General features: G+C 43.8%; 1 protein-coding gene across 2 annotated transcripts in view; it reads right to left on the bottom strand.

The window, feature by feature from the left end:
- Positions 1-4,524: 4,524 nt before the first annotated feature.
- Positions 4,525-27,197, bottom strand: part of STARD3NL (STARD3 N-terminal like) — a 50,859-nt gene continuing 28,186 nt past the window's right edge. Inside the window, exons 3-9 of one of the 2 annotated variants that reach the window (XR_010842294.1) lie at positions 21,578-21,655; positions 18,147-18,237; positions 16,176-16,229; positions 15,944-16,061; positions 13,149-13,244; positions 6,067-6,142; positions 4,525-4,847 (exon numbers count right to left, since the gene is read on the bottom strand). Coding sequence is in view for 1 of the 2 variants with exons in the window: in XM_059074057.2 (XP_058930040.1) it covers positions 6,084-6,142; positions 13,149-13,244; positions 15,944-16,061; positions 16,176-16,229; positions 18,160-18,237; positions 21,578-21,655 (483 nt within the window). In the remaining variant the exon portion in view is untranslated. The remainder of the gene's footprint in view (positions 4,848-6,066; positions 6,143-13,148; positions 13,245-15,943; positions 16,062-16,175; positions 16,230-18,146; positions 18,238-21,577; positions 21,656-27,197) is intronic. The other variant, XM_059074057.2, reaches the window with a different exon arrangement.

Raw genomic sequence — 27,197 nt, 5'->3', positions numbered from 1 at the left:
TATAATTGTCAATTAGAAATCCTGAGTAAAAAGAGATAACTAGAAATACTACACCAAGCTGGTATAATTCAGCCAAAAAGCTAGAAATTCAACATTTCTGTTAGCCATGAGAACTATTCTGGCTAAGTGCATGGTCTCTGTAATGGTCTCTTAGGCTACTTTTTGGATGTTCGCTTCCTTTTGTTTTCTTTGAATAATAGCAAGTACCTACCACTTAGCGAGCGTCAGGAATTCTGCTGGGCAGTTTGCCTGCTTCGTGTTTGATGCTCTCACTAAAACACAGATCAGGTATGACACTCGTTTCACTGATGAGAACACCAGGCCCCAGAGAAACTAAGAAATATACCTCAGCTTAACACGGAGCAGTGCCATAGCTCACATGGGCCAGGTTTGCATGACTTAAGCCCTACTGCTTTATCCATTATAACAGTTGCTGTCTTCTTGGGAACCCAGGGAATGTTAATTATAACTCAAAATAAATGGAAGGAAGAGAGGGAGGGAAGGAGGGGGGGGGAGAGAGGGGGGGAGAGAGGGAGGGAGAGAGGAAAGGAAGAATCACTGAGGCCCAGACTTCATAACAGCCCAGGCATAAGACTTTAAAAAGCCTCCTTCAGTAATTCTAATGTGCAGCCGGGTCGAGGCAGTAAGTGACTGAAACAGTCCCAGTGCTTCCAGCTCAGATCTCAGGCAGCGAGGAGTCATCACAGAGCCCATTACACAAGTGTACAACGTGCTTCACCTGGAAAATGATCTTACCATCCACGCATCAATTTCCTAAGGAAACAAAATGTATGTACTGAGATTAATGTGCCCAGATGTCCATCAAATGTAGCACCACTGGGCTTCCCTGGTGGCGCAGTGGTTGGGAGTCCGCCTGCCGATGCAGGGGACGCGGGTTCGTGCCCTGGTCCGGGGGGATCCCGCGTGCCGCGGAGCGGCTGGGCCCGTGGGCCGTGGCCGCTGGGCCTGTGCGTCCGGAGCCTGTGCTCCGCGGCGGGAGAGGTCACGGCGGTGAGAGGCCCGCCTACCGCAAAAAAAAAAAAAAAAAAAAAAAAAAAAAATGTAGCACCACTTACAGCAGCCCAAAGTAACCCAAGTGCCCAGTTAGAAACTACAGAAATAAACTAAAGGACATCATATGACAGACTACTATGCATCTCCCCAAAAAATGTACATTATTTACAGAAATGGAGCATTAGTCAGGAAGTGTTGTCGAAAAACTAATATGCCTAGCAAACTCCAGTAAAATTGTTAGATTATACCACCACATGGTTCCAAATCAATCAAAACACTCTAGAAATTGCATTAAGAAACCTTGCTTCAGCTACTGTTATCTACGTCCCTACCTCTTACGGGTCACACTTCGGTTTCCTCTGAATACTTCCAGTTTTTATTTAGCAAATTCGAAAGGACATACAAAACAGATAAATAAATAAATGAAACATATATGTATATGCGTGTACACATATTCTAATTTCCTGCTTCATACACAAAGGTAATGAACAATATACATTATTCTGCACCTCTCTTCTCACTTACACAACCTAGAGCTCTTTTCAGGTCAGTCTCTGGGGACACATGGACAGCTGTGTGATATTTCACTGGTGAATTACAACACTTTACAAAAATCAGTTCCCCCGTGATATGTCATTGGCTTACTTTCACTCTTCTGCTGTTACAAAAGATGCTGAAATTATAATAGTGTTTTATGTCATTTTGACCGTGCATTTTGGTCATTTTGACAGCTAAGGTCAACTTGCCTCTGAGGGACAGCACCATCCTGCATCGACCTGGACCACAATGTAGGTGAATGCTGGGAGAGTGCTGTCAGAGGTCAGGATTCTGCTGATCTGATGGGTGAAAAGTAGTATCTCATCTATCTCATTGTGGTTTTAATTTGTTTTGCTCTCTGTGAGTGAGGATAAGCATCTCTTTATATAAAGTCTATTCGTATTTCCTTTCCCGTGCAATATTTGTTCATGTCCTTTGATCACTTTTTTCTATTGGGTGGTAACAGTAACAAGTAGGATGCTTTTATACGTGTGTCTGTGTATTTCTACAGGCACGCACAGAACAAAATGTTCACTGCATGGTAGGTGGGTGAAAAAATAAGTGATTGTATATTTTTCTATTTTCTCTAGTCCTTTTAAAGTAAAAATCCTTTTTATGTATTAGAATTAAAACATTGTCTCCTTTAAAATTGGGAAGCTGTTTTTTTGTTTGTTTCTGTGTTTACAATTCACTTCAGCTTCTGTGAAACGAGTTCTTTGGAAAACCAAATAGAGGTTCCTATTTGGAAACAAAATAAGAGCAACCAGATACAGGAAAGATGAAATCTAATTTAGATAGTCTCCTTGGTTGAGACTATCTACATTAGATATCTGAGCAGATCTCCTTAGCCCAAGTACCTGGCCCTCGAGGCTCTTGGAGATTGGAAACTATTTCGACATTGGGAAAGCATAGAAAGGCAAGATGGAAAAACTGCACAGCTCTGAACGTTTTGTGCAGCTGATTTCACCGTCAGGGCCCTGCTGGGCAGTGCCTCCTGTGGTTTCCAACTTCTCAGCAACTTCTTCCTTCTTCCAACTCGGCCTGGGCTGCCCTGGCCTGGGAGGTGCGGAGACGGGAGGGCGGTGGTGGTGAGGGTGACAGCGTCTGAGTGGCAGGAGGGCGCTGCTGTGGCTGGTGGTGTTTCATTTTCTCAGGCTTCTTTTGTTCGTGTGCTCCGTCGAATGTGGTTGATTCGTGGAAAATGCTCAAAGCCAAACGGGCCCCTGCTGGTTGGGACTGTGCAAGGGGTAGATGGGGTGTCACAAGGAAATAAGAACAGTTAAACCACAACCAACTTTGCTCACTTTCAAAGGGTCACAGCTAATGGAAAGAAAACATCTCTCTCTACACAGGCACGTAGTTGCTATGCAACATACCCTAGGCTGTGGCTTAGGGTTTCCCGGTATTTCTGTACGCACTTCCTCCAATCAGCTCCGATGTGAGTTGGGAAACTTACGCCCAGAATATTCACATACTGCTCCCCCGTCCACGCTCAGGACTCTGTTCTGGAGGGAAGGGGCAGACAGGACTCCTTGCAGCACTAAGATAGCCCCTGACGTTCCACCAACCACCCATGCTCTTCCATGATCTGTGATTTACTGAGGCTGGCACTTCTTGGTTTCATTTTCTCAGTGTAGACAAGGTGACATGAGACTCGATCCCCTAAACCCAGCTGCATGGACAGATGTGATGTGCGTTTTCCCTCACAAGAACAGAGATATGGAGGCCCTGATCTCACCCGTGCAATTGAGTGTCATATACTGAGTCACCCAAGTCCCCCTAATGGGACAAAACGACTTCAGAGTCATCCTGAGCAAGGCTTCATAGAAGCACTAACGTCAGATAACAGCGTGATGGGTGAATGAGCCGAGGGCTGCCCAGCAACGTGAGCACGAAGAGCAGGTGTCCCACCTCCACCCCACCCAGCAGGGGTCCAAGCCCTGGACCCCGTCCGTCCAGTCCCAGAGGGAAGCACGGCTCTCTGGCTGAGATCAATGCTTTAGCTCTCACAGTCTGACCTTACAGCACATTCAAGTCACATCCTTCATTCTTCTTGGTCTCTGCTCTGAGAGCCAACATCTGCGGGGGCCTTGCTCACCTAGGAGGACTGGCCATATCCCACTGGTCCAACCCAGTGTGCTGGGGAGAGCTCCTTCTCAGGTTAAAGGCACACAGGCCACATCAGTGGTCGTGGTGTAGATGGGGGTCCACTACCGAGACAGGATGTTCTCATTGTGATGACACCACTGAATTCTAGAGGCCTTAGTCCAAAGCCAGACCTTGGAGCTCTCCCTCCCCCCTCCTCCATGGAAGAAGCTCCCCCTGGTTAGGCCCCAGCCTCCCAGGGATCCTCCAGCTGCACTTCGGTCCTGTGGCCCATTCTTAGACCAAGCACGGATGGAGTTGATTTGATCTGCATAAATGGTCAGTCTCCATCCAAACCAGCACCATTTCCATCATACCCAGTTGAATATTTCTTGAATGACACAATGAATAATGAAAGAAAACTGATAGACATGCTGCCTTCCCATGAAGCTCTGCGTTGAATATTCCTGTTTAACAAAAATAGCTCACAATATAATTGAGCTCATTTTAATTCAAACTAGCTAAACACAAGGGAAAATGATTTCATAGAGTGGGTTCAAAGAAGAGTATTCCGACTATTTTAGATCATACTTCTGAGAGAACGATTCTATTTCTGGTGACTTTTTATATGTATTCACAATCCCTCATGTTCCCCTTTGGTAATTCCAACACTTTAGGCCAAATACATAATGCAAAACAGGAAAAATAAAACTGATCATTTTGATATGTTGGATTTTATTACCTTTTAAAATTGTACAAATAGTGCATGTGCATGAGTTAAAAAAACACAAGGGAAATGTAGGGAGTTAAAAAAGAAAGACAAAAGAAATCCAAGACATGAAACAAAAAAATTCCATCCTGCAAGTCAAAATAAAAAGATACTTTGCATACTAAAAAAGTGTTATTCCAATATATTAAGAAGTCTTTTGATCAGGAACACAGCACAAGACTTTCTGCAACTATTCTTTGACAGATCAGACTCAAGTCTCACTGAATACCGGATGGATCATGACATTATCTTACCAGCCACAGGCAGGTGATTAAATGTATGTGGAGATGGTACCATGTCTGTGAGGTATTACAATCAATAAATTCTTTATTAGCCGTTCAGTAACGTCAGCAGTGGATGTCACCATTTCAACCTTCAATAAGGAGACCCCCAGTTGCAGTCCTTTTTTCCCTCTGGTGACGTTCAGTGAAGGTTTTTCACACTTAGAAAAAGAGAGAACACAGAAATATTTGAGACGTAGTGTAAAAAGGCAAAATGCTACATTTTGCTCTATGTACTTACAACAAAGTCTACATACTAAAGATAGGCTGTGTTACAGACACTTGAAAGACCATGGGTGAGGCCACCCAAGAATTTATTTTAAAGCATTTTAGAAAAGGACATCCTTATTCACATGCCCATATTTTTGGAATACTGTTGTAGAAAAAGGGGCCGGAGCGTGTTGGGTACCACTGATGCAGGGCGGGGCCTCCGTTTGCTGCGACTCTGGCTGCCTCTGGCTGCCTTTTATTTTTTTTAAATAAAATTTTAAATTTTATTTCATTATTTTTTTAAGTTGAGATATAATTGACATATAACATTTTATTAGTTTAAGTTATACTACCTAATGATTCTATATTTGTCTACATTGTGAAATCATCACAGTAAGTCTAGTTAACATCCCTCACTATACATAGTTATGGATTATTTTTTTTTTCTTGTGATGGGAACTTTTAAGATCTACTCTCTTTTCCCTTCTGTAGTTAAATAATTAAGCAGGGTTGCTGCTTCTACAATTGACTGTATGTTTATTTGCTCGTATTTCTGAGGTTGAAATGTTTCCTCTGATGATTTGAAGGGAATGAACAATGTGCCCTGACCTGGAGGTACATCGGGCCCGACTGCTGTGACTGGACCACAGGTGTCATCTCAGAAGCTCCAGAACCCTCCAAAGACGTCCATCCGGTGGGGGACCAGAGCGGATCCTGGTACCACACGGAACGCCTGAGTCCCGGCTCTGCCCCTGCCAGCTGTGCGACCTTGGACCAGTCACTCACCCTCAGTCTCACCCGCCTCCGTGTAAGTGGAGACAATGACACTACCAGCCTCCCAGGACTGCTGCCCTCGCCGCCCTCAGAAGTTAGGGTTTGTAATTAAACACAGTCTGACACGGAGACATTCTGGCTACAGAAACAAGAAGGAACTAAGTCATCCTTATTTAGAAATTTGGGACTCTGAGGTATTTCTCATCCTTCGCAAATTTATACCTAGAAAAGTTTAAGAGATTTTACATCATAAAATGTGCCTGACAAATTCACATACTTAGGAGAAATGTGATGTATAATCACACACATATTCTTTGAATTTTACTTTGAATCTACTCAAAGAAAGGCTCCGTATTTAACCACTTCATTATTACAGTTTCATTTTCGAAGACTTACTTTAATACAAGTCTTACTCATAGCTCTAAAAGTGGTTTTTCACTGTCCTGCTTTTCTTCAGCTTCATTTTCAGATCCTAGACGGTGGGGAAGGGGAAGGAGAAAAAGTATTGCATTCGATGACAGTAACAAATGATTTATTTAAAATTATAATCTATGAGCATAAAATTTTAAATGAGGGATACATATGTTTAAGCCACAAGAGATTCAAGATAACAAAATTGTAAAATAGTTCTACTTTATATCTTGTAGGAGGAAAACCTTTCAAATGGGACCTATCGCGAGCACCGATCTGTCAAAGTGGATTTCACGTATGTTCTAAAAATATTCATATGGACCAAGAACTATTATGCACTGCTCCTCCTCTTCCGCTTCTTTGCTGAAAAGCTTACCTGTTTTTCAAGTGCAAGTATCTTTGGGTATTAATAATTTAATCCACGTATTTTGAAAAATAGCTGTATTCAGTGAGTGAGAGAGCAGTGAGGGATTCCAATGTACAGGCAAAGCTGATGGTCACCACCGTGTGCTGTTGCCAGCAACCATGGTTACAACCATTCTGGGTCAATGTTGCGTGAGCCTTCTATTATTCTTGAATGTGACCCAGCCATTCTGCTCTGGGATGATATCCTTAGGATATCTCCCTGAGGAACTAACACTTTTTTCCATTATGAAGACTTGCCCTCTAAAAATGAGAAGAAAAATCTAATGTCTGAGAGTAGAAGAAAAGTTAAGTAATTATTATATTTCCATGAAATATCTTCCATCCACTTAAAAACTGTGTTTATACAGTATATAACAACATGGGAAATGCATATGCTATAAAGTAAAAGCAAATATGTAATGAGAAATATAGTGTAAGATCATATTTGATAAATATTTTTAAAACTTGATATACCTGTACAAATCAGTAAGACTAAATAACCAGGCGACTTATGTACATTTCTGGATATTCCAAAATTTCTACAATAAACGTAAAGTGACTTTATAATTTTTAAAACAGGGTATAAATAACACAGACAGTATGGCCCACAATTATGTAAATTACACAAAAGTAGAAGGAAACAAACTAAACTGTCAATACTAATGCTGCTGAATAGTTTGAAGGAGTGTTATCTTTCATTTTTGTTCTTTTCACACATTTTTATAACAACTACGCATTCCTCTCATAATCAGGGAAGGGAACTAAAGAGAGTGGTGAGGAGATCAAGGGAACAGGTTAGAATGCTACCTACTCACCTGCAAAAGCAGCCAGCCTCACTGTTGCTTTGCTCTTATCAGATAATGCACTTCAAAAAGGGCACTTTCACCGGAGGGAAAGTCGGGGGAGAGGGATAAATCGGGAGATTGGGATTGAAAAATACACACTACTATATATAAAATAGGGCTTCCCTGGTGGCGCAGTGGTTGAGAATCCGCCTGCCGATGCAGGGGACACAGGTTCGTGCCCCGGTCCGGGAAGAACCCACATGCCGCAGAGCGGTTGGGCCCGTGACCCATGGCCGCTGAGCCTGTGCGTCCGGAGCCTGCGCTCCGCAACGGGAGAGGCCACAACAGTGAGAGGCCTGCATACCGCAAAAAAAAAAAAAGAAAAAAAAAAAAAAAAGATAACTAATAAGGACCTACTGTATAGCACAGGGAACGCTACTCAACACTCTGTAATGACCTATATGGGAAAAGAATCTAAAAAAAGAGTGGATATATGTATACGTATAACTGATTCACTGTGCTGTACACCTGCAACTAACACAACACTGTAAATCAACTCTACCCCAATAAAAAGTTTTTTAAAAGGGCACTTTTTTCTTTGAGAACGTCTGCCTGGATTATAGCCAAGAACAAATCTGGTCCAGAAGAATGAATGCCTGGGAATCTTAAGAAAAGTTTTGAGTCCCATACCTCAACCTCATCAATGTCATGTCATTCAGGTTAAGTCTGTGGTCAAACAAATACATAAAGATATAGTGCTTGGGAGGCTTCACTTCCCAGCTTATTAAACTGCTGGAAACCTTAGAGACACTGGAGCGGTTTAACTGCCATGTCACTTTGAAAGGAGTCTAAGGAAAGTGGTCATAACGAGCCTTCCTGTTTACGGGCTCACTTTCCACCTGTCAGGGTAACGGCACTCAAGCCACAACAAGCTGACGTGTCTTGGAACTATCTGGGAGTCCTAAATAAAGCCAAAGTTTAAATTAAAACATAATAATGCACGTGCTTTCCATGATTTAAAAGTGAATGCTAGCAAGGCATTGTGGCTATTGTCGAATAAGAAGTTCAACAAATCTTCTCCTTGAAAAGCGACTACAAAACTGGACTAGATGGACCAGGCCGCGTGAAGGTTCTTCCAGAGTATGGCAGGCCGTGAGGGCCGGCAGCAAACTTACATGGTTGAAGGAGCTCCTTTAATCTGGGCCGAGAAGTGACGCAATGGTGAAATAACAGACTTAGTGGTATGTGAGCACAGGGGCCAGAGCCTCTGCTGGTTTGAGGTGATGGTCATGGTTGCAGCAAGCATAAGCTGGGCTGAAGCTGCGTGCATACACAACGGAAACCCAAGAGAACCCACGCTATAGCCTAAAAACCACGAGGCTGTGAGCAGATGCAGAGGAGATGTGAAAATATTCAGCATAAGAAGACTCCAAAAGACCTGAAATTTGAAAGTGCTATCCAATACATGCAAATATGCATTTGGCCGAGGACGAAAGTCTTCATCAAGGTGACTGACCACAAAGGCTGTCTAATCATTGGCTACCACTCAGCTATGTAGACACAGGGGCGAGCCCTAGGAAGCCAGGCTTAAAAATAAAAGAATTCACAACAACAACTGAAAAGACACATCCACAGCCGCACACCACAGGGGACATAATTTCACAGACTTAGCCCACACCAGCATGCATGGTGTCAAATTCAAATCTCAATGCCTTACTCAGCCATCAAAAGGAATGAAATTGGGTCATTTGTAGAGACGTGGATGGATCTAGAGACTGTCATACAGAGTGAAGTAAGTCAGAGGGAGAAAAACAAATATTGTATATTAACGCATCTATGTGGAACCTAGAAAAATGGTACAGATAAACCTGTTTGTAGGGCAGAAATTGAGACACAGAGATAGAGAACTAACGTATGGACACCAAGGGGGGAAAGCGGCGGGGGGGTGGTGGTGGTGGTGTGATGAATGGGGCCATTGGGATTGACATGTAGACACTGATGTGTATAAAATGGATGACTAATAAGGACCTGCTGCTGTACAAAAAAATAAATAAAATAAAATTAAAAAAAAAAAAAAGATGTTTCAAAAACTCCAGAAAACTTATCTAACGTACAAAAATGGCCCATAATTTATAAAGGTAAACTCATATTTAAATGTTAAATTCCATTTTATTTTAATGACTTTATTTATTTTCTTAGACCTCAGGCAGTTTATTTTACTAACTAGTTTCTTTTCTTCAAATCTACTTATAAAACTACATTTTGGGGCTTCCCTGGTGGCGCAGTGGTTGAGAGTCCGCCTGCCGATGCAGGGGACACGGGTTCGTGCCCTGGTCCGGGAGGATCCCACGTGCCGCGGAGCGGCTGGGCCCGTGAGCCATGGCCGCTGGGCCTGCGCGTCCGGAGCCTGTGCTCCGCAACGGGAGAGGCCACAGCAGTGAGAGGCCCGCATACCGCAAAAAAAAAAAAAAAGCAAAAAAAAACCCCTACATTTTGCAGTGTATATATATATACACACATATCTTTAACACAAATAGACTCATAGTGTATATACTCTTCTGCAAGTTGCCTTTTTTTACTTAATATATAGTGGACATCTTTCCATATTAGTTTATAAACCTCAGCCTCCTTTTTTTTTTTTTTTTTTTTTTTTTTTTTTTTGCGGTATGCGGGCCTCTCACTGCTGTGGCCTCTCCCGTTGCGGAGCACAGGCTCCGGACGCGCAGGCCTAGCAGCCATGGCTCACGGGCTTAGTTGCTCCGCGGCATGTGGGATCTTCCCGGACCAGGGCACGAACCTGTGACCCCTGCATCGGCAGGCGGATTCTCAACCACTGCGCCACCAGGGAAGCCCCTCAGCCTCCTTTTAACAGCCTCATAGGATTTATGATAACGATGTACCATAAGTTATTTAAATGTTTTGCCTCTTTTAGGTGTTCCCAGGCTTGGGTTTCATTTTGCTCTGCTTTACTTTATAAACTATACTGCACTGAATTGCCCTGCCCACAGATCCTTGAGCAGTGTGGCCACACCCATTTTAGAAGGCACACACACACACACACACACACACACGCGCACACACACACACACACACACGAAAAAATTTCAATGCCTTCATCTAGATTTGTTCAGCACAGAGGATAGTATGCAATTGAGCTATTCTTCATTTTAAGTCAGTCTTTCAGTGATTCAAGAGGTGACAAATTACCTTTTCTCCAGCATCACAACTGGTTCACTTAAATTGTCCTGAGCACATAACAGCCTCAACCCAATCATCCGAGAAATGACTCTGCTTCCTCATTCTTTCCATTTAATAGACAGGCAAACAGGATATGGCTAAACCAACAAGCAAATCTGTAAAACAAACCACCTTTATATCCTTTAAAAGCACATCCACTAAAATGTGCTAATTTTCCAAAGCTCTGTGATTCTAAAATTCAAGCCATTCCTTTACAAGGAAAAATGCTAACATTTAAATTTCTGGTGCCTCCAATTTCTTTCTTTCTCTCTTCATTCATTCCTTCAACAGTTCTAAGTTTACTATGTGCCAGGCACTACACTAGGTGCTAGAGAAAGACAAGAAAAGGCAAGGCAGGCCCCAGACACCCTCTTATTGATAGGGACCAGTTAGCACTGTTTAAGGGCAAAAAGCTTATAACTTCTGCTGCTAGAAGACTATTTAATATTTGTCTGCTGACCTCATAAGAAAGCTTTATTTTAAAGTAAAATCTTCTTTTCTAGGCACATTAATTCCAATAATAGTTTTCAATCTTAATTCTTTCCTGAATTGAACACTCAGACAATGAAAATATAATACAATAAAGTAAGGCACTTTGAACACTCCTCTGCCCACTATTAATCTGGGCTTTATTTTATACAATGCAGCCACTCAGTGGAACGCTGACAAGGGAGGGTTGTTTTTGTTTAGCTTCATCATTCAATGAAATGGTAATGCTTCCAACTGCCACTAGGTGGTAGTAAAACTCAAAGAAGGAAGCCAATGGCTTGCTGGATGAAAAATGCCTGAGGTATTTCTCACATTTTTATCCTGTTGTTCTGAAGTTCTAATTAAAAAAATACATTGGGGCTGAGAAATTTTATTAGTCTTAGAAAGTTATACAAAAGCGTGAACTGTAATGCAAACTTTTTTTTTTTTGAAAGAATGAGTCCTGTGACACACAAAAATCTCAAGGAAATCATCCTTATAATGAGGTAATGAAAGTTTAATACTTATTGTAGTTTCTGCTGGCTGAGAAATAGCTTTTCTGCTAATTCATATCTTTATTCCATCTAACTCTATGATTTTGTGTTTTATCTTGCTTTTAAATCTAACACCAACAGTCCAGAATATCAAGTTACTTCGAGTTCCCCTAATATCCGATGTGCCATTGCTGTGCCTTTGATATTCACGTGGCTATTTCTGCCTGGAGTCTGTTTTTACTCGAGTGTGTGTGTGTGTGTGTGTGTGTGTGTGTGTGTGTGTGTTTAAAATATTTACTAAATGTAATGTGGGGAATAAAACAATGTAGTCTCGAACCCAAGTTTACATCCCAGTAATAGAAACAGGCCAAGTCACTGCCAAAGACAGTGCAGTCAACACAGGATGACAGAGTTGTGGGAGAGACCTTACAGAACCGAGGCAAAAGACCCCCTACCTAGGAGTGCTGGGAGCCAGGGGCAGGGTGGGGGTGGGGAGAAGCCTTCTGCACGTGTGAGTGGAAACTAGGACTGCAGAGGGTAATGTCAGGGATACAACAAGCAAAATGCACAGTGGCTTGAGGGTTTCAGTGTATTTTCAGAAAGCTAAGAACAGCACACAAGGAGCATAATGAGAAGAGAGCTTGGACCACTGGGTAAGGGTGGACACAGAGGTGCTTTCTGTCAGGCTAAGGATCCGATGACTTTCTTAATCCTTTGCGCCGCCGAAGGCTTTCAAGCAAGGAAATAACGTGATCAATTTTGCATATCCATTAATACGGAAAGGCTGTATATTAGCTATGATCATGGACTCTAGCCCTGGAGCTGGGGTTCAAATCCTCCACCTTCCTACTGTTTGTGTGATGCTGCACAAACTACCTCACTTCTCTGTGTCTTAACTCGCTCATCTCTAAAACAGGGATAATGAGAATTTCACCTCATAGAGCGGTTATGAAGAACCTTTAGAACAATGCCATCGTTGTATTTAACATGGCCTTCTAGTGACGGGTTGGGAGAAGGTAACTGAGGAGGAGGCTCCTGCAGAAATTGAGATGAGAAATGCTGGGGACTTCCCTGGTGGTCTAGTGGTTAAGACTCCGCGCTTCCAGTGGAGGGGGGGCACGAGTTCCGGCCCTGGTCAGGGAGCTAAGATCCCACAGGCCGCGCGGCGCGGCCAAAAAAAAAAAAAAGAAACAAGAAATGCTGAACTGAGGCTACAGATGTGACAAGTGGTGCAATTTAAGTAAAACAAGGAGGCAGAAACAAAGAGGATCAAAACGGCGTGGTGAATGATGGGCCAGGAGCCACAGGTAAGGGGCAGAGTCCCCAGTGAGACTCTGGTTTCTGACTTGGGCAACTGGGTAGGCAGTGCTGCTACTCTCAGACATGGGGGACTGTGGAGGAAGGTCAGTTAGGGGATGACAGATAACAGAGCATAGAGACCCTCCCCCTGGCCACACATCAGGTCCAAGGCCCTCTACCACGTTTATTTTCACATCTCTGCATCTCATCACGGGTCACACATCAACCACATCTTAGCCTTAGTTATAGTCACAATCTAAATGCCTGGTATGTTCAATGTTTGCTAAGCGTATTGAGAAGTAGAGGGAGTAGTGAGGGGGAGAGGGGGGCCAAGTTCTGAATGATGGACAAAGACACAAATGATAAGCAAATTTTTTACCTGCTTCAGATTCAGGAGGAGAATAAAACTGACCATCAGAAAGACCACCAGGTATCAGCGCTGCCCTCTCCGAGGCATCCTGAACTATCAGCAGTCCTGGAAGAGAAGAAATCCAGACGCTGGGAATGACGTCAGTGTTCTGGTAGCTTAGTGGCCAGCTTAATCACAATAAAATGGTGTTATTATTACATTAAAAAAAAAAAAAAAAAAACTCTTAGCAGGAAGGGTACTCGGAAAATCTTTCAACCAAAAACAAAGTGTTATTAATAAACTATGAACCAGTACAATAAGGACAGATTTCAACTAGTTTAAAAAAAATTGCTTCATGTTACTCATGGGATTCTTTGGCTCTGTATTTATGGCATCTTTCCCTTTGGAAATACTTAGTTCCCTATAGAAATCAACATCAAAACCGGAGCACAAAGCCAATCAAAAAACCGGGTCATGCTTTACATCTGTGTCTGGTTAGAGAAATGGCAGACGTAAAGCATCAAAGCACTAGCACATGATGAGAGAGGCCGTCGACAAGGAGTTCTTCTGGCTGAAGCTGAGTGAACACCAAGATAAAGCCAGAGGAAGCACCGGGCCAAATAGCAGGTGCCAGGTATGCATGTAATACATGCTACAGTGAAAATAAATGCTGTTTTCCATTTTTTCATTAATTATATGTTCTGCTTTATTAGTTGCTTTGAATTTGGTTTAATCACATAGGCATGCAAGCCCCAGTCACAGTAACAGTTAATAATGCTTTCAATAAAGTTCAGTTTGATGTTTATACACAACTTTTTATTTTTTATTTTTGGCTGTGCCACGTGGCAGGGGGATCTTAGCTCCCCAACCAGGGATCGAACCTGTGCCCCCTGCAGTGGACACACACAATGCTAACCACCGGACCACCAGGGAAGTCCTCTATTTATAACTTTTTAAAAAGTGGCTTCCGTTAGCTTTATGTGTCCCCTTTTCACAATACATTTTCATAAAGGAACAGAGGGCACAGAATAGAAGACGGATCTTGGTCTGATTAGTGTGTTTTAAAACCTACACTTGAAATCATAATTCTTTTCTTCTAGATTTCTTCTTTGTATATGCGCTTTTGAAAAAATAAAACCACTTGCAAGGTTATTTTCCCTTCTGCTGTATCTTGAGGTTACAATCATGCTTCACTTTCTATAAGACACAAGAATTTTTTTTTATTTTTTTCCTATTAGGCAGGGCAAATCCAGCCAGATGACTGACAGAGCATAAAAACAGCATGTCTTGAAACTGCCCGGGTCTCTGCAATGAACTTCGATTATATCACCTCTAAGAGGGCAGGTGGGATGTGCAGGCTTTCACTAAGGCCATCATGCAGAGAAGAATTCCAGCCTCATAGTTCATCCTAAAGCTCAGTCAATCATTCGGATTTCCCAGGGAACAGCCAGTGATGCTCAAAGCCACACAGGGAGATTATAGCAGCTTTGACGGGACTCATGACTACATAACATCATCTCTCACTCTGCCTCTCAGAGGAGGACTGGAAAGCCTGAGATGGGTGAACATTTCCAGCTGGCTAACTCCCTCCTCTCCATCTCCATCAGCCACCCATCAAACCGTCCCCCTGTAGGCACTCAGCTGCTATTCGCACTGTGGCCCATTCAAAGGCACCACCTGTGGGACGGACAACGATGGGAGACTCTGGAAAGTTGAGGACTTCTATGTAGAATTGCTACCTCGGCACAAAATGCTTCGTGTCCTCCGGCTATTATCGACAGGGAGAAAAGGTCAACCTGGCCGAGGAGAAGGAGGTGTTGGCTGCTGTTGCTGCTGGAATGTCTTTTCCACCAGTGTTCACTCTTCCTTCCGGGGAAGCCTGGCCTAACAGCTGGAGTGAGGAGCCGCATACTGTCCCTGTCCTTTCATCCAACCCTTCCCTCGATGTCTCCTGCAGCCCTGCAGGGTGGAGACGTGAGACCTGCCTAACTGCATCCATAGCTCCGTGCAAAGCCAGATCTCGGAACCCTCCTACACTGTTGGTGGGAATGTAAATTGTTCCAACCGCTATGGAGAACAGTATAGAGTACACTTAAAAAACTAAAAATAAAGCTATCATATGATCCAGCAATTCCACTCCCGGGAAAACCATCATTCGAAAAGATACACACACCCCAATGTTCACTGCAGCACTATTTACAATAACCAAGACGTGGAATCAACCTAAATGTCCGTGGACAGAGGAATCGATAAGGAAAATGTGGTACATATATACAATGGAATACTACTCAGCCATAAAAAAGAATGAAAGAATGCCATTTGCAGCAACATGGATGGACACAGAGATTATCATACTAAGTGAAGTAAGTCAGAGAAAGACCAATATCATGATACCACTTATATGTGGAATCTAAAAATGATACAAATAAACGTATTTACAAAAGGGACACAGACTCACAGACTTAGAAAACGAACGTATAGTTACCAAAGGGGAAAGGTGGGGGGAGGACAAATTAGGAGGTTGGAATGAACATACACATACTGCTATATATAAAACAGATAATCAACAAGGACCTACGGTACAGCACAGGGAACTCGACTCAATACTCTGTAATAACCTATCTGGGAAAAGAATCTGGAAAAGAATAGATATATGTATCTGTATAACTAAATCACTTTGCTGTACAGCTGAAACTAACACAACACTGTAAATCGACTCTACTCCAATATAAATAAAAATTAAAACAAACAAACGAAGACAGACCTCTGCAGCCCCTCCTCCCAGCCTGGCCAGTCTCAGGAGGGGAACTTGGAGAGCAACTTACTGTTTTCTTCTTCTGCCTCTTGAGGTAACACCTTGAAATCCAGGAACCACGTCTCGATCCAGGCAAGGATGAAGGAAATGATGGGTAGCACGTAGCCGAAAGCCCCTTGAGAGAAAAGCTGGAAGAACAGACGTGACCAGCAGAGAGAAACGCAGTTACCATGAGCTCACCCGGGAGAACGCAGCTGTGTCAGTACAGATGGTCAGGGCACAGAAAAAGCGCAAAGCCATACCTTTGAGAGGATCACTTTTGCTAGTAAAAAGGCACTGGTCACTGCTGTCGTCAACTGAAAGACACATAATCCAGCAGCGTTCAAATGTGATATTTTACACTCTGAAGGCACCTTCCTCAAGCAAGAGACCCATCTGAGCCAGGAGCAGGTAATGCCTGAAAGGGTCCGTCTCACCCAGCTCCCTCCCATGTCACCCTACCCCCTAAACCAGACAGGGGCAAAGTGGGCCTCTACGTGGCCCACGAGCCCTGACTGGCAGCTTGAGGTTTCCCTTCACCCACACGCTGTGTGTTGGGAAACTGTTTTGTCCACTAGAGGGTACAACATACAAAGATGCTATTGGCATAGGAGAAAGGACCAGTGAGATAGAGAGGCAAGGCTCCTCCAGGGCTTGGGAAGCCCAGAGACAATCCCACAGCACCTGGGCTTTTGTCTCTCCATCCTTCATCTAATATTTGTAGCAGTATGAAACCTGACCAAAGTGAATGCCAACAGCAGCCATGACTGACAAAATGGAGGTTGGAGGTTGGGGGAAATCAGGCATCAGGCTTAGTATTGACAAATTTGCAGAGTTAGTTTTGTCAGCAAAACAAAACACACACACACACACACACACCAGCCAGACACACTCATACACACACACAACACGGGAGCGGAGGCATCTTACATTCTGGTACTAATTAACTTTACAGGCTGACACTAAGTGCTCTTCAGGTACCAGCTGACTCCTTCCAGCTGCCTGGCCCCCTCTCTGTAAATGTTTTTTAAAACGAGAATCAAAAACAATAAAATGGATGTGCTAAATCTGACCCGTCCCTTTGATCATTTCAAAGAAGAGGTTGAAGAAACGCTCTTAAAACTCTCATTGCACGTCAACCACTTTCCTGAAACAAACACTGAGACAGATGTTCTGACAAATACCAGTGCACATCATGGAGACTGGAATAGAACGGCCCAAATTGGGGCTGCTGCAGACAGTGGTTAAGGGATAACTATCACAGCCGTTTGGTATCGGCAACAGCGTACCCGGTAAAGGGAGTCAAGTCCGGCTGAAACTGTCAGCCCTCACCCATGAACCGGAAGCTTGGGACTCAACGGATGGTCTGACAGCAGCCCTGGGATTCTGTGGATGCTCAGAAGAGATGGCCCGGGCAGACACGGCCCCTGGGGGGCTCCCCCTTATGACAGCGCACAACCCCATGCCCAGCTGGACAAGCCCACACCGGTCCCACAGAGACCGAGGTCTCACCTTCCGGAAGCAGGATGGCAGGTTGGTCCTGCCCATGTCTCTCCAGTCTGAGGACTTCAACACCCCCCATATACCTGCTCTCAACAAGGTGACTGTTTAGAAGTCCATGGAAACAGGGAAAATAATTCAGGCAGAACTGCTTGTAATACTTCTCTCAATCAGTAAATATTTATTGAGGGTGAAGAGCTTGTGCCAAAAGCTCTGGGCTGGAGGCCAGGAAACAGAGGTGAGTTAAAAACTGCCACGGTCTTCAAGAAGCCCGAAGGCAACCATGAAAAGGCAGCTTTCCCCTTTAAGACTGGAGCGAGGGGGATAACGTAGTGAGGAAGGCGGTGATCAAAATAAGCAGAGAGCAGGTCGTGAAAAATCACCAAGCAGTTTCAACCCGAGAGGAGATTGTCCAAATCGCTTCGTGACAGAGGGACGGAACTCATCTCTCGTTTGCATAATGAGGTGGAGGGTGGGCTGATGCTTGGACCACAATCACGGGTCGGCCCCTAGATTCCTCACTTGTCTCAGTCTCCATAGCGACAAGGCTAGCTAGTTACTCATTACCTTTGCAAAGGAGCCCCCCGGAGAGTGAAACCTACTGAGGTGTGGAGGACGGGGGACTCAGGAAAAGCAAGTGGAATTCAACCCAGATGGAATCCACGTCTGCCCGCAGCTCAGCCCTTTTGTGAGCAGGCCCCAGCCACCAAAATCGGAGGAGAGGGACCACTCACCAGGCGTACTCACCGCTATGGCCCACCAATGGCGCAGTCTGCACACGGCATATGCAAGTATTAACACTTTAAACCGAAAAACTGCCAAAAGCTGTATTAAAAAGACAAGACAAGTTTTAAGGTATATACACAAAGGTAAAGTCATTGGGTTTTAGGAAGAACCCACCAAAGTGTCTTCATTATTCTGATTTAGCTGAAAACTGTCACAGATGGGTACTGGTCTACAGACCAGCTTTTGGGATCCTCTGCTCTAGAATTTATGGAATATCGCCCAAAGAGGGATTCAAATTAACTTCCCATTATCAACAAAAGAATATATAGTTAGATGTTTATTTTTCCTTTCTATTTGAGTCCATATATATATATTCTGATATCCTTTTTTTTTTTTTTTTTTTTTGTGGTACGCGGGCCTCTCACCGCTGTGGCCTCTCCCGTCGCGGAGCGCAGGCTCCGGACGCGCAGGCCCAGCGGCCATGGCTCACGGGCCCAGCCGCTCCGCGGCATGTGGGATCCTCCCGGACCGGGGCACAAACCCGCGTCCCCTGCATCGGCAGGCGGACTCCCAACCACTGCGCCACCAGGGAAGCCCCTGATGTCCTTTTAAGGTTGGAGAAAATGCTTTGAAAGTTTCCACTCCACTACCTTTTCACTCCAAGTACAAATACTGACTTTTTGGAAGATACCAGATTCTCAGTGAAGTCCACTGCAAAGCTCTGAGTTACCGGGGTGTTGGGAGAGTTCTGCTATCCCAGGACCTGTCCTCTGATTTTTCAGGGTGGTTCAGGGACTTTTGTGAAACCTTTTATGTGCATTATTATCCCATGTAATCCCCCAGCCCAGCAATCCCATGAGTCAACTGTCATTAAGATGGATCGAAAAATTGTCTAAGGCCACACAACGCTTAGTGTGGAAGCCACGATTTGAACCCAGGTAGCTTGACTCCAAAGACCAGGCTCTTATCCACTATGCCTTAGCTGTTTCAGTAATTGTACTAAGGAATAAACACGGGATAAAACTTTACTAATTTTACTTGGAAAACATACTTATTCTGAGTAGGGAGAAGTCAGGTGGCTCTGGAGCAATGCCTTAGGGTAGGGGGTCTGCCCAAAGTTCCTCACTAATCACAACTGCTGAAAGGCTGGAGGCTGACAACTTCTTTGCTGCCACTGGCTGGGTGACCTCACTGAAGATCCTTTCACGTAAGTGAAGTTTGCCGTTGTTTTTGTTTTCATTTCCTGCTTTCATTAAAAATGTGTTTTCTGATAATCGGCTAACCATTTAGTTTCTCTGTGTATCCTACCCCTATCTCTGCATTCTGGACTTGGCAAAAGTATAAATCTTTATTCCTCTATCTCAAAGTCTCCCAGATCCCAAGGTTTCCTGGAGGATATGTCCATTTCCAGGGCCAGGCATGACGGTCTTTCCAAGCTGAGCTAATAGGTCCCACCTATTTGTCCAGTATCATTAACTCCCTAAGCAGAATTCAGACAATCCTTGGAGATCTGGCCAGTGGATTAACTTGGCTTCCCGGTAAGTCCTGGCTCAGACTATGTTACGATGAATTCAACAGGGGAAATAAAAGGAAAAAGAGAAGTCAGTTTTGTTATTCTATGTCAATAGTTTTACAGGAAAAAATTATCAAGAGATTTGGGATCTCACATGCTCTGCCACCAAGTTCAGTGACCCGGGGTAGGTCAAGACACTGAACCATGAGACTCAATTTCTTCATCTGGAAAAGGAGATTAAATTATATCAGTGGTTTTCCAAATATTCTGTAGCAGCCAAACACTTTTTCAAAACAGTCTTATTGGAACCCTAACATACTGTGCAGATGAAAATGGAATTACTCAGATTGCAAGGGAGTGATGACATGAACCCTGATCTCTATTTACTGGGAACCCCATCTCTTTCCTCATACATACTTCTGCAGTGAGTGTGGGAAAAACAAAACAAAACAAGACTTTTTACAGTAGTAGGAAAAGTACTAGAAAATATCATCAGTAATACTCTTCATCCAAAACGAATGATGATAATAACCGTGATTGCAGGTGGGTCTCTGAGCTTCTAGGACATACCTATCATTGAGCTTAAGCGTTTTCCAGGTATTATTTCATTAACTTTTCAGAACGATGATGATCTCATTTCACATATGAGGAAACTGAAGTTTAGACCTAATATATTCAAAGGTATACAATGAGTGATAGTGCTGTGAATCAAGCTCAGGTTTTTCTTTTTTTTTTTTTTTTTTTTTTTTTTTTTTTTTTTTTTTGCGGTACGCGGGTCTCTCACTGCTGTGGCCTCTCCCGTTGCGGAGCACAGGCTCCAGACGCGCAGGCTCAGCGGCCATGGCTCACGGGCCCAGCCGCTCCGCGGCATGTGGGATCTTCCCGGACCGGGGCACGAACCCGTGTCTCCTGCATCGGCAGGCGGACTCTCAACCACTGCGCCACCAGGGAAGCCCAAGCCCAGGTTTTTCTGACTTCAAGGGTCTTATCCGTTGTGCACGGATAAGTGAGTAAAGTAGTTAAAATGAATTTAGGGGGGATTCTTTATGAATTTTAATTGCCTATGTCCTGTCTAACACAATGTTAGAATCTGACTGACTTACACTATCACCTATAAAGAGATACCGTGAGATGTATTAAACCCAACCAAAGTCACAGTGTGTCCTGGAAAGATACTGCCTCATCTACAGATAACTGCATCTATATAATTCTACAACTGAGCAGGTTTTTTTTTGGTTTTTTTTTTTTTTTTTGCGGTACGCGGGCCTCTCACTGTTGTGGCCTCTCCCGTTGCGGAGCACAGGCTCCGGACGCGCAGGCCTAGCGGCCATGGCTCACAGGCTTAGTTGCTCCGCGGCACGTGGGATCCTCCCGGACCAGGGCACGAACCCGTGTCTCCCGCATCGGCAGGCGGATTCTCAACCACTGCACCACCAGGGAAGCCCCCATACAACTGAGCAGTTTTGCCCCAGATTATCAATGTATCACTTTTCTCAAAAACTCCTATTATGGAAAAATGAAACCGAATTATTTAAAAATATACACAGAAATCTATCTCAAGACAGAAAAGGAATGGCATTTTCACTGTGTTATTATGTAAACACGTGCATTTTCCTTTCAGTGATTAGGGTCTGTCAGTGGCTTCTATCTCATCCATTTTAAAGAATAAAGGAAAATCAGAATGGCTTCTTCTGCGATGCGCCCTTATTTCTCATTAATCTTTTTTCTCCTTGAGATGACCAGGCAATTTCTTAGAGAGCGAGAGAGCGAGAGAGCACTGAATGGTCCAAGAATAAGGAAAAAGGAAAGCTAATGTTTAAAAGAGGAAAAAAGAATGGCATAGAATCTGAGGTCTACTGACAGGAAATTTGCCTTTTGCTTAGTTTCATCATGTCCAAAGTGAAACCTACAACAGAGAATACTTACGAATATATCAAAATAAGAAGAGTAGTAGTCATATCGCACCACCTCTTTCTCTAAGGTGTTCTCAATACCTCCATTCACCTGGGAAGGAGAGGAAGGAAGAAGTAAAAATGAGAGTTATGTGTGAAAATAATACAAGAGAACATACAAGTAACGTTTTGCATACGCTTTTCTGCCTTTTCCTAACCGAGAAATGTTAAAATATGGAAGAAAAGAACGCTCATAATTCAAATAGAAAAATGCTGAAGAGCATTTCCCACTTGAATTCATTTGTTCAACAAATATATAATGCCTTTTTTTTTTTTTTTTTTGCGGTACGCGGGCCTCTCACCACTGCGGCCTCTCCCGTTGCGGGGCACAGGCTCCGGACGTGCAGGCTCAGCGGCCATGGCTCACGGGCCCAGCCACTCCGCGGCACGTGGAATCTTCCCGGACCGGGGCACGAACCCGTGTCCCCTGCATCGGCAGGCGAGCTCTCAACCACTGCGCCACCAGGGAAGCCCGAACAATGCCTTTTATTGCAGTTCATATATTGGTAAACTGAAATGTTAAAATGTGAAAACTAATTTTTTTCTCTTGTAAGATAGTCTTCAATCACACAAACATATTTTTATTATTTTTTAACATCTTTATTGGAGTATAATTGCTTTACAATGGTGTGTTAGCTTCTGCTTTATAACAAAGTGAATCAGCTATACATATACATATATCCCCATATTTCCTCCCTCTTGCGTCTCCCTCCTACCCTCCCTATCCCACCCCTCTAGGTGGTCACAAAGCACCGAGCTGATCTCCCTGTGCTATGTGGCTGCTTCCCACTAGCTATCTATTTACATTTGGCAGTGTATATATGTCCATGCCACTCTCTCACTTCGTCCCAGCTTACGCTTCCCCCTCCCTGTGTCCTCAAGTCCATTCTCTACATCTGTGTCTTCACTCCTGTCCTGCCCCTAGTTTCTTCAGAACCAATTTTTTTTTTTTAGATTCCACATATATGTGTTAGCATACGGTATTTGTTTTTCTCTAGGTTGATCCACCTCATTACAAATAACTCAATTTCTTTTCTTTTTATGGCTGAGTAATATTCCATTGTATATACAAACATATTTTTAAAGAAGAAAATTAACATTTATCCAGGGCTCCCCTCACTCTCTGACCACTGCACTATTTTAAGTCTTGGAAGGTCAAGTGGTCCCCTGATCTCTTAGCACAATCCGTGACAACAAGTTATCATGAGACAGGATAGAAGTGTAAAAAATCAACTGGTTGCTCCTATTTGCTCCTAACACTTTAAAATTCTGCACTCTTTTCAACTTATATGTATATATATATTTTAACTTGAATAGATAACAAAATAAGGACTAGATTAGACCTATGTGAGCAAGTTATAGTAGATGTGAAAATTAAACCTAATATGATAAATTTTCTGTCCTCTCCCAATTCTCCTATCAAGATGAATTTTAAATGATCAAGTTCAAAATTCTGCGTATCGAACTATATAGAATACTCATCAAGGAAGGGAACGTATGCGTGGCAGCGAATGCAGCATTCTAAGCAGACCCTCTATAAGGTGAGGGCCCGTGGATTAGCTGATAATAGGGGACATGATGTACAACAGTAAATTCACGGTTCCAATCTGGAGCACAGACATTGTTGGTCCTGGCAAACCAGTGCAGCTGGTCTGAGAAGGACAAATTAGAGGGCAATTAACCCAAGACCTGGGTAAAAGAAAAAAGGGGGAAAAAAATCAATAAGGAATACCTTTGCAAGGTTTGCTAATTGGTCAAATTAGAATAAAAGTTGCCATAAGGAAAGGATTCTCTTGGCTTAGATACCTTTTCAAGTACAGTTGACCCTTAAGCAATAGGGGTTTGGACTGCACGGGTCCACTTACACGTGGATATTTTGCAATAGTAAATACTACAGTACTACATGGTCCATGGTTGGTTGAATCCGTGGTTGCGGAGGAACCTCAGATATGGAGGGCTGGCTACAGATTATACAAAGATTACTGTCCCCCTCCCCCACATGCTGGGGTCAAGGGTCAACTGTACTTGTTATGAAAATGGACTATACCATAAACACTATTCTGTACTTCAAATCCCTTAAGGAGGCTTAGACTTCTGTGTAATTTTCACAGGTTGCCTACAGACCTGCCTGATTTTAGGTAGACCTTTACAAATGAATAGAACTGAAAACCTGGGAGCAAGAATTAAAAGCCAACCAACCATCTAGTCTCACTACTGTGTCTCTTCAGACTCACGAAACTTACCAATATCCAACATATTTTTAAAAAAGATTATTCCAAGTAGCCTACAGCAAAGAGGAGTTCTCTACCACATAGAAGTTACCCCTCCTGGCTGAGACAACAGGAATTAAAGCTGCTGATAACAGTTCAATAACTAGCCAGTAGAAAAGGGCTCTCTTCGGTATCCATATACTTTAAGAGACCCTGATTTCATGTTGCCTTTAAATATAGAAATCTAAAATCTACATTTCTAGCCCATCTTGTACTCTAAATTATTCCAAAATCTTTGTCGTCTCTAGCACAAGATGTCCCAGATTCATCTTTAGTTTCACATGGAACCCCTTCCCAATCAGAGTTCTGCCAGAGCTGGTGCTGTTATTCTAGGCTCCATCCTTAGAAATCTTAAGAGTCATCTTTGGATACTGGGGGTGATAAAATCAGCCTATCAACAAACTGTCTGGTATTTCTTCCTTTAGTATGTCTCTCAAGTAAGCTGCTCCTTTTCTACTCCTACCACCTTCCATGGGGCTCCTTCAGCAGTTTCTGAGTTAATGTTCTTAGTGTCAGTCCGCCTGGAATTTATCCTAATCTGCAAACCACTGCCATGACCTTGATCCATTCACCAAATATCTGTTGAGCACCTGGTGAATGCCAAGGACTGTTCTAAACACAGGAAATATTCCAGTAAACAAAACAATATCTCTGCCTTTATGGAGCTTCCATGCTAGCAAGTGGAGATAGAGACACATAAGAAAATCAGTGCTACACTGAGGACAGAAGCAGGACAGTGTGATGGGAATAACAGTTGACTCTTTTGGGTTGGGTGTTCATGGAAGTCTTCTCTTGGTGACATTTAAACTGATACCAGCATGCTAAGTTGAAATCTACATCAAGGTAAAGGAAATTAACCATTTCATATAGAAGGAACCAGTATTAAGGTCTAAGACAGAAGAGAGCTTGTTCCATTCTGAGAACAGAAGTCTGGCTGAACTGGGTGGGCCAGGAAAAGAGGGTGGGAAAGGAAGTCTGGGTTGGCTTCTGGGGGACTTTGCAAGCCAAGTTTCAGCATTTGGACGTTTATGCTAAGTAATCCGGTTAAGTCCATGAAGGGTTTTAAACAGAAAGTAACATCGGATTTATGTTTTTACTTTTAATAGTCACTCTGGATTCTATCAGGACAATGGATTGTGGGAGGGCAAGTGTGGAAGCAGGCAAACTGGTCAGGCACAGACAGGGTGCAGTAGTTTGGATGAGTAATAATGTTGGCTTGGTCGAGGGTGGCAATGGTAGAAATGGAGAGAAGGGATCACACTGTGAGTATATTTTGCACCAGATTTGACAGGACTTACTTTTATTTTATTTATTCTATTTTATTTTTTTTGCGGTACGCGGGCCTCTCACCGTTGTGGCCTCTCCCGCTGCGGAGCACAGGCTCCGGACGCGCAGGCTCCGCGGCCATGGCTCACGGGCCCAGCCGCTCCGCGGCATGTGGGATCCCCCCGGACCGGGGCACGAACCCGTGTCCCCCGCATCGGCAGGAGGACTCTCAACCACTGCGCCACCAGGGAAGCCCAGGACTTACTTTTAGATTGGACAGGGGGCATGAGAAATACAAAACAAACAAGCAAATCAATCAAGGATGAGTCTTCACCTTTGGCCTGAGCATCAGGGTATTTTTTTACTGATAAAGAAGTGGGTGAGTGTATGTGTCATCGGGGAGCAGTGTCAAGTTAAGTGTCCAAATCGACATAGCAGGTAGGTCGCGATGTAATGTGGAATGTGAGTCAGTGACCTCTGGCACATCTCAAAACCGTGTTTTCCAATCTGCTCTAGAACCTATTTCAGCTCACAGCTGAGGTAAGTCCAACACTTCCATGTAGCTCTTTAAGAATTTCAATTGTTTAGAACCAGGTTACCTAGGCAATTTCATTTCCTATAGGCACCTTATTTCTAGCCAGGCTAATATTTTCTCTGCATCTTCCCTTGTCCCCTCCAATACACACACACACACACACACACACACACACACACACACACACACACACACCTGCATAAGCACAACACTCTTGCCTCAGTGCTTCTGTTCACCTCCACCTTGAAACCCTCTCCCTATTGGTCCCACCATCCAATCCTCGATCACCCTTCTACCCCCAATTCCTCTCTTCAGATCATTCCAACCCACTGAACTCTCCCAGTGAGTTTTTGTTATCATGGGTCATCACAGTTTCACTATAGAACATAATGACAGTGGGGTAACAAAATCAGAATCAGAATCAGTAGGATAATAAATACCTGAAACGTAAGTGTAACAATAGAGAGAGATTAATAGCCAACTTGTTTTTTCTCTTTCTGGGTAGAATTTATTTAGCTAATAGTAAATTACATAATCTATAGCTATATAGAGCTTCATAACTGCCAAGGGGCTGTGGAATATATCTTTTTATTTGCTCCTCACAAGAATTCACAAGGAAGGCAAGACAGGTTAACTCAGTTAACTGAGTTAACTGACCGAGAAATCAAGGCTCAGAGAACTTACGTGGCTTGCCTGAGGCCACAGAGTTGGCTGTGACAGCTCAGGGACAAGTTAGAAGCATTCTGACACTTTCTGGTACACCAGTTAGAAAATAAGAAGACAGGCAAAGCACTGATAAAGGTCTTTCTTGAACCATAATCTCAACCAAAGTGTCGGAAGCTGAAAAAGAAAAACCACTTCCCTTCTCCTGCCGTTCTGATTTCTGCCCCTGTCAGTCTAAAGAGCCTGGGGTAAAAGAGTTTGGAGAGGAAATACAGTCTTCAGGCAAATGAAACTGATGGTGAATTCTAGATCCAATTTGGGAAACCCGTCTACCCAGGGGTGTACCAGCAGGTCCTACACAGAACCGGAACCCTCCCTTCAACTGGCCCAAGGTCTTCCAGCAGGAAAATGAACCAAGGTGCTCTTGGGCTGCTCCAGCTCGCCTAGGCTCTGCACACCAGGCTGGGGTGGCGCCAGTCAGCTCCCTGGAGCCAGGAGGAAAAGTGGCTAGGTTGGAAGTCATATATGAAGGCAAAATATTTTGGTTATTGTTATGATTGCATAGAACAGCTGGGTCCCCATACGCTTTTGAAGGCCTAAGCTCCATTTATGCTATTTCTTTCCTCTTTTAAAGATCAACAGTATGGGGCTTCCCTGGTGGCGCAGTGGTTGAGAGTCCGCCTGCCGATGCAGGGGACACGGGTTCGTGCCCCGGTCCGGGAGGATCCCACGTGCCGCGGAGCGGCTGGGCCCGTGAGCCATGGCCGCTGAGCCTGCGCGTCCGGAGCCTGTGCTCCGCGACGGGAGAGGCCGCAGCAGCGAGAGGCCCGCGTACCACACACACACACAAAAAAACCCCA

This window comes from Kogia breviceps, chromosome 9 (genome assembly GCF_026419965.1).
Source record: "Kogia breviceps isolate mKogBre1 chromosome 9, mKogBre1 haplotype 1, whole genome shotgun sequence".
In the NCBI taxonomy this organism is placed as follows: domain Eukaryota; kingdom Metazoa; phylum Chordata; class Mammalia; order Artiodactyla; family Physeteridae; genus Kogia; species Kogia breviceps.
Note: the sequence above shows the minus strand (reverse complement) of the source record. Positions and strands in the feature narration are given on the sequence as shown.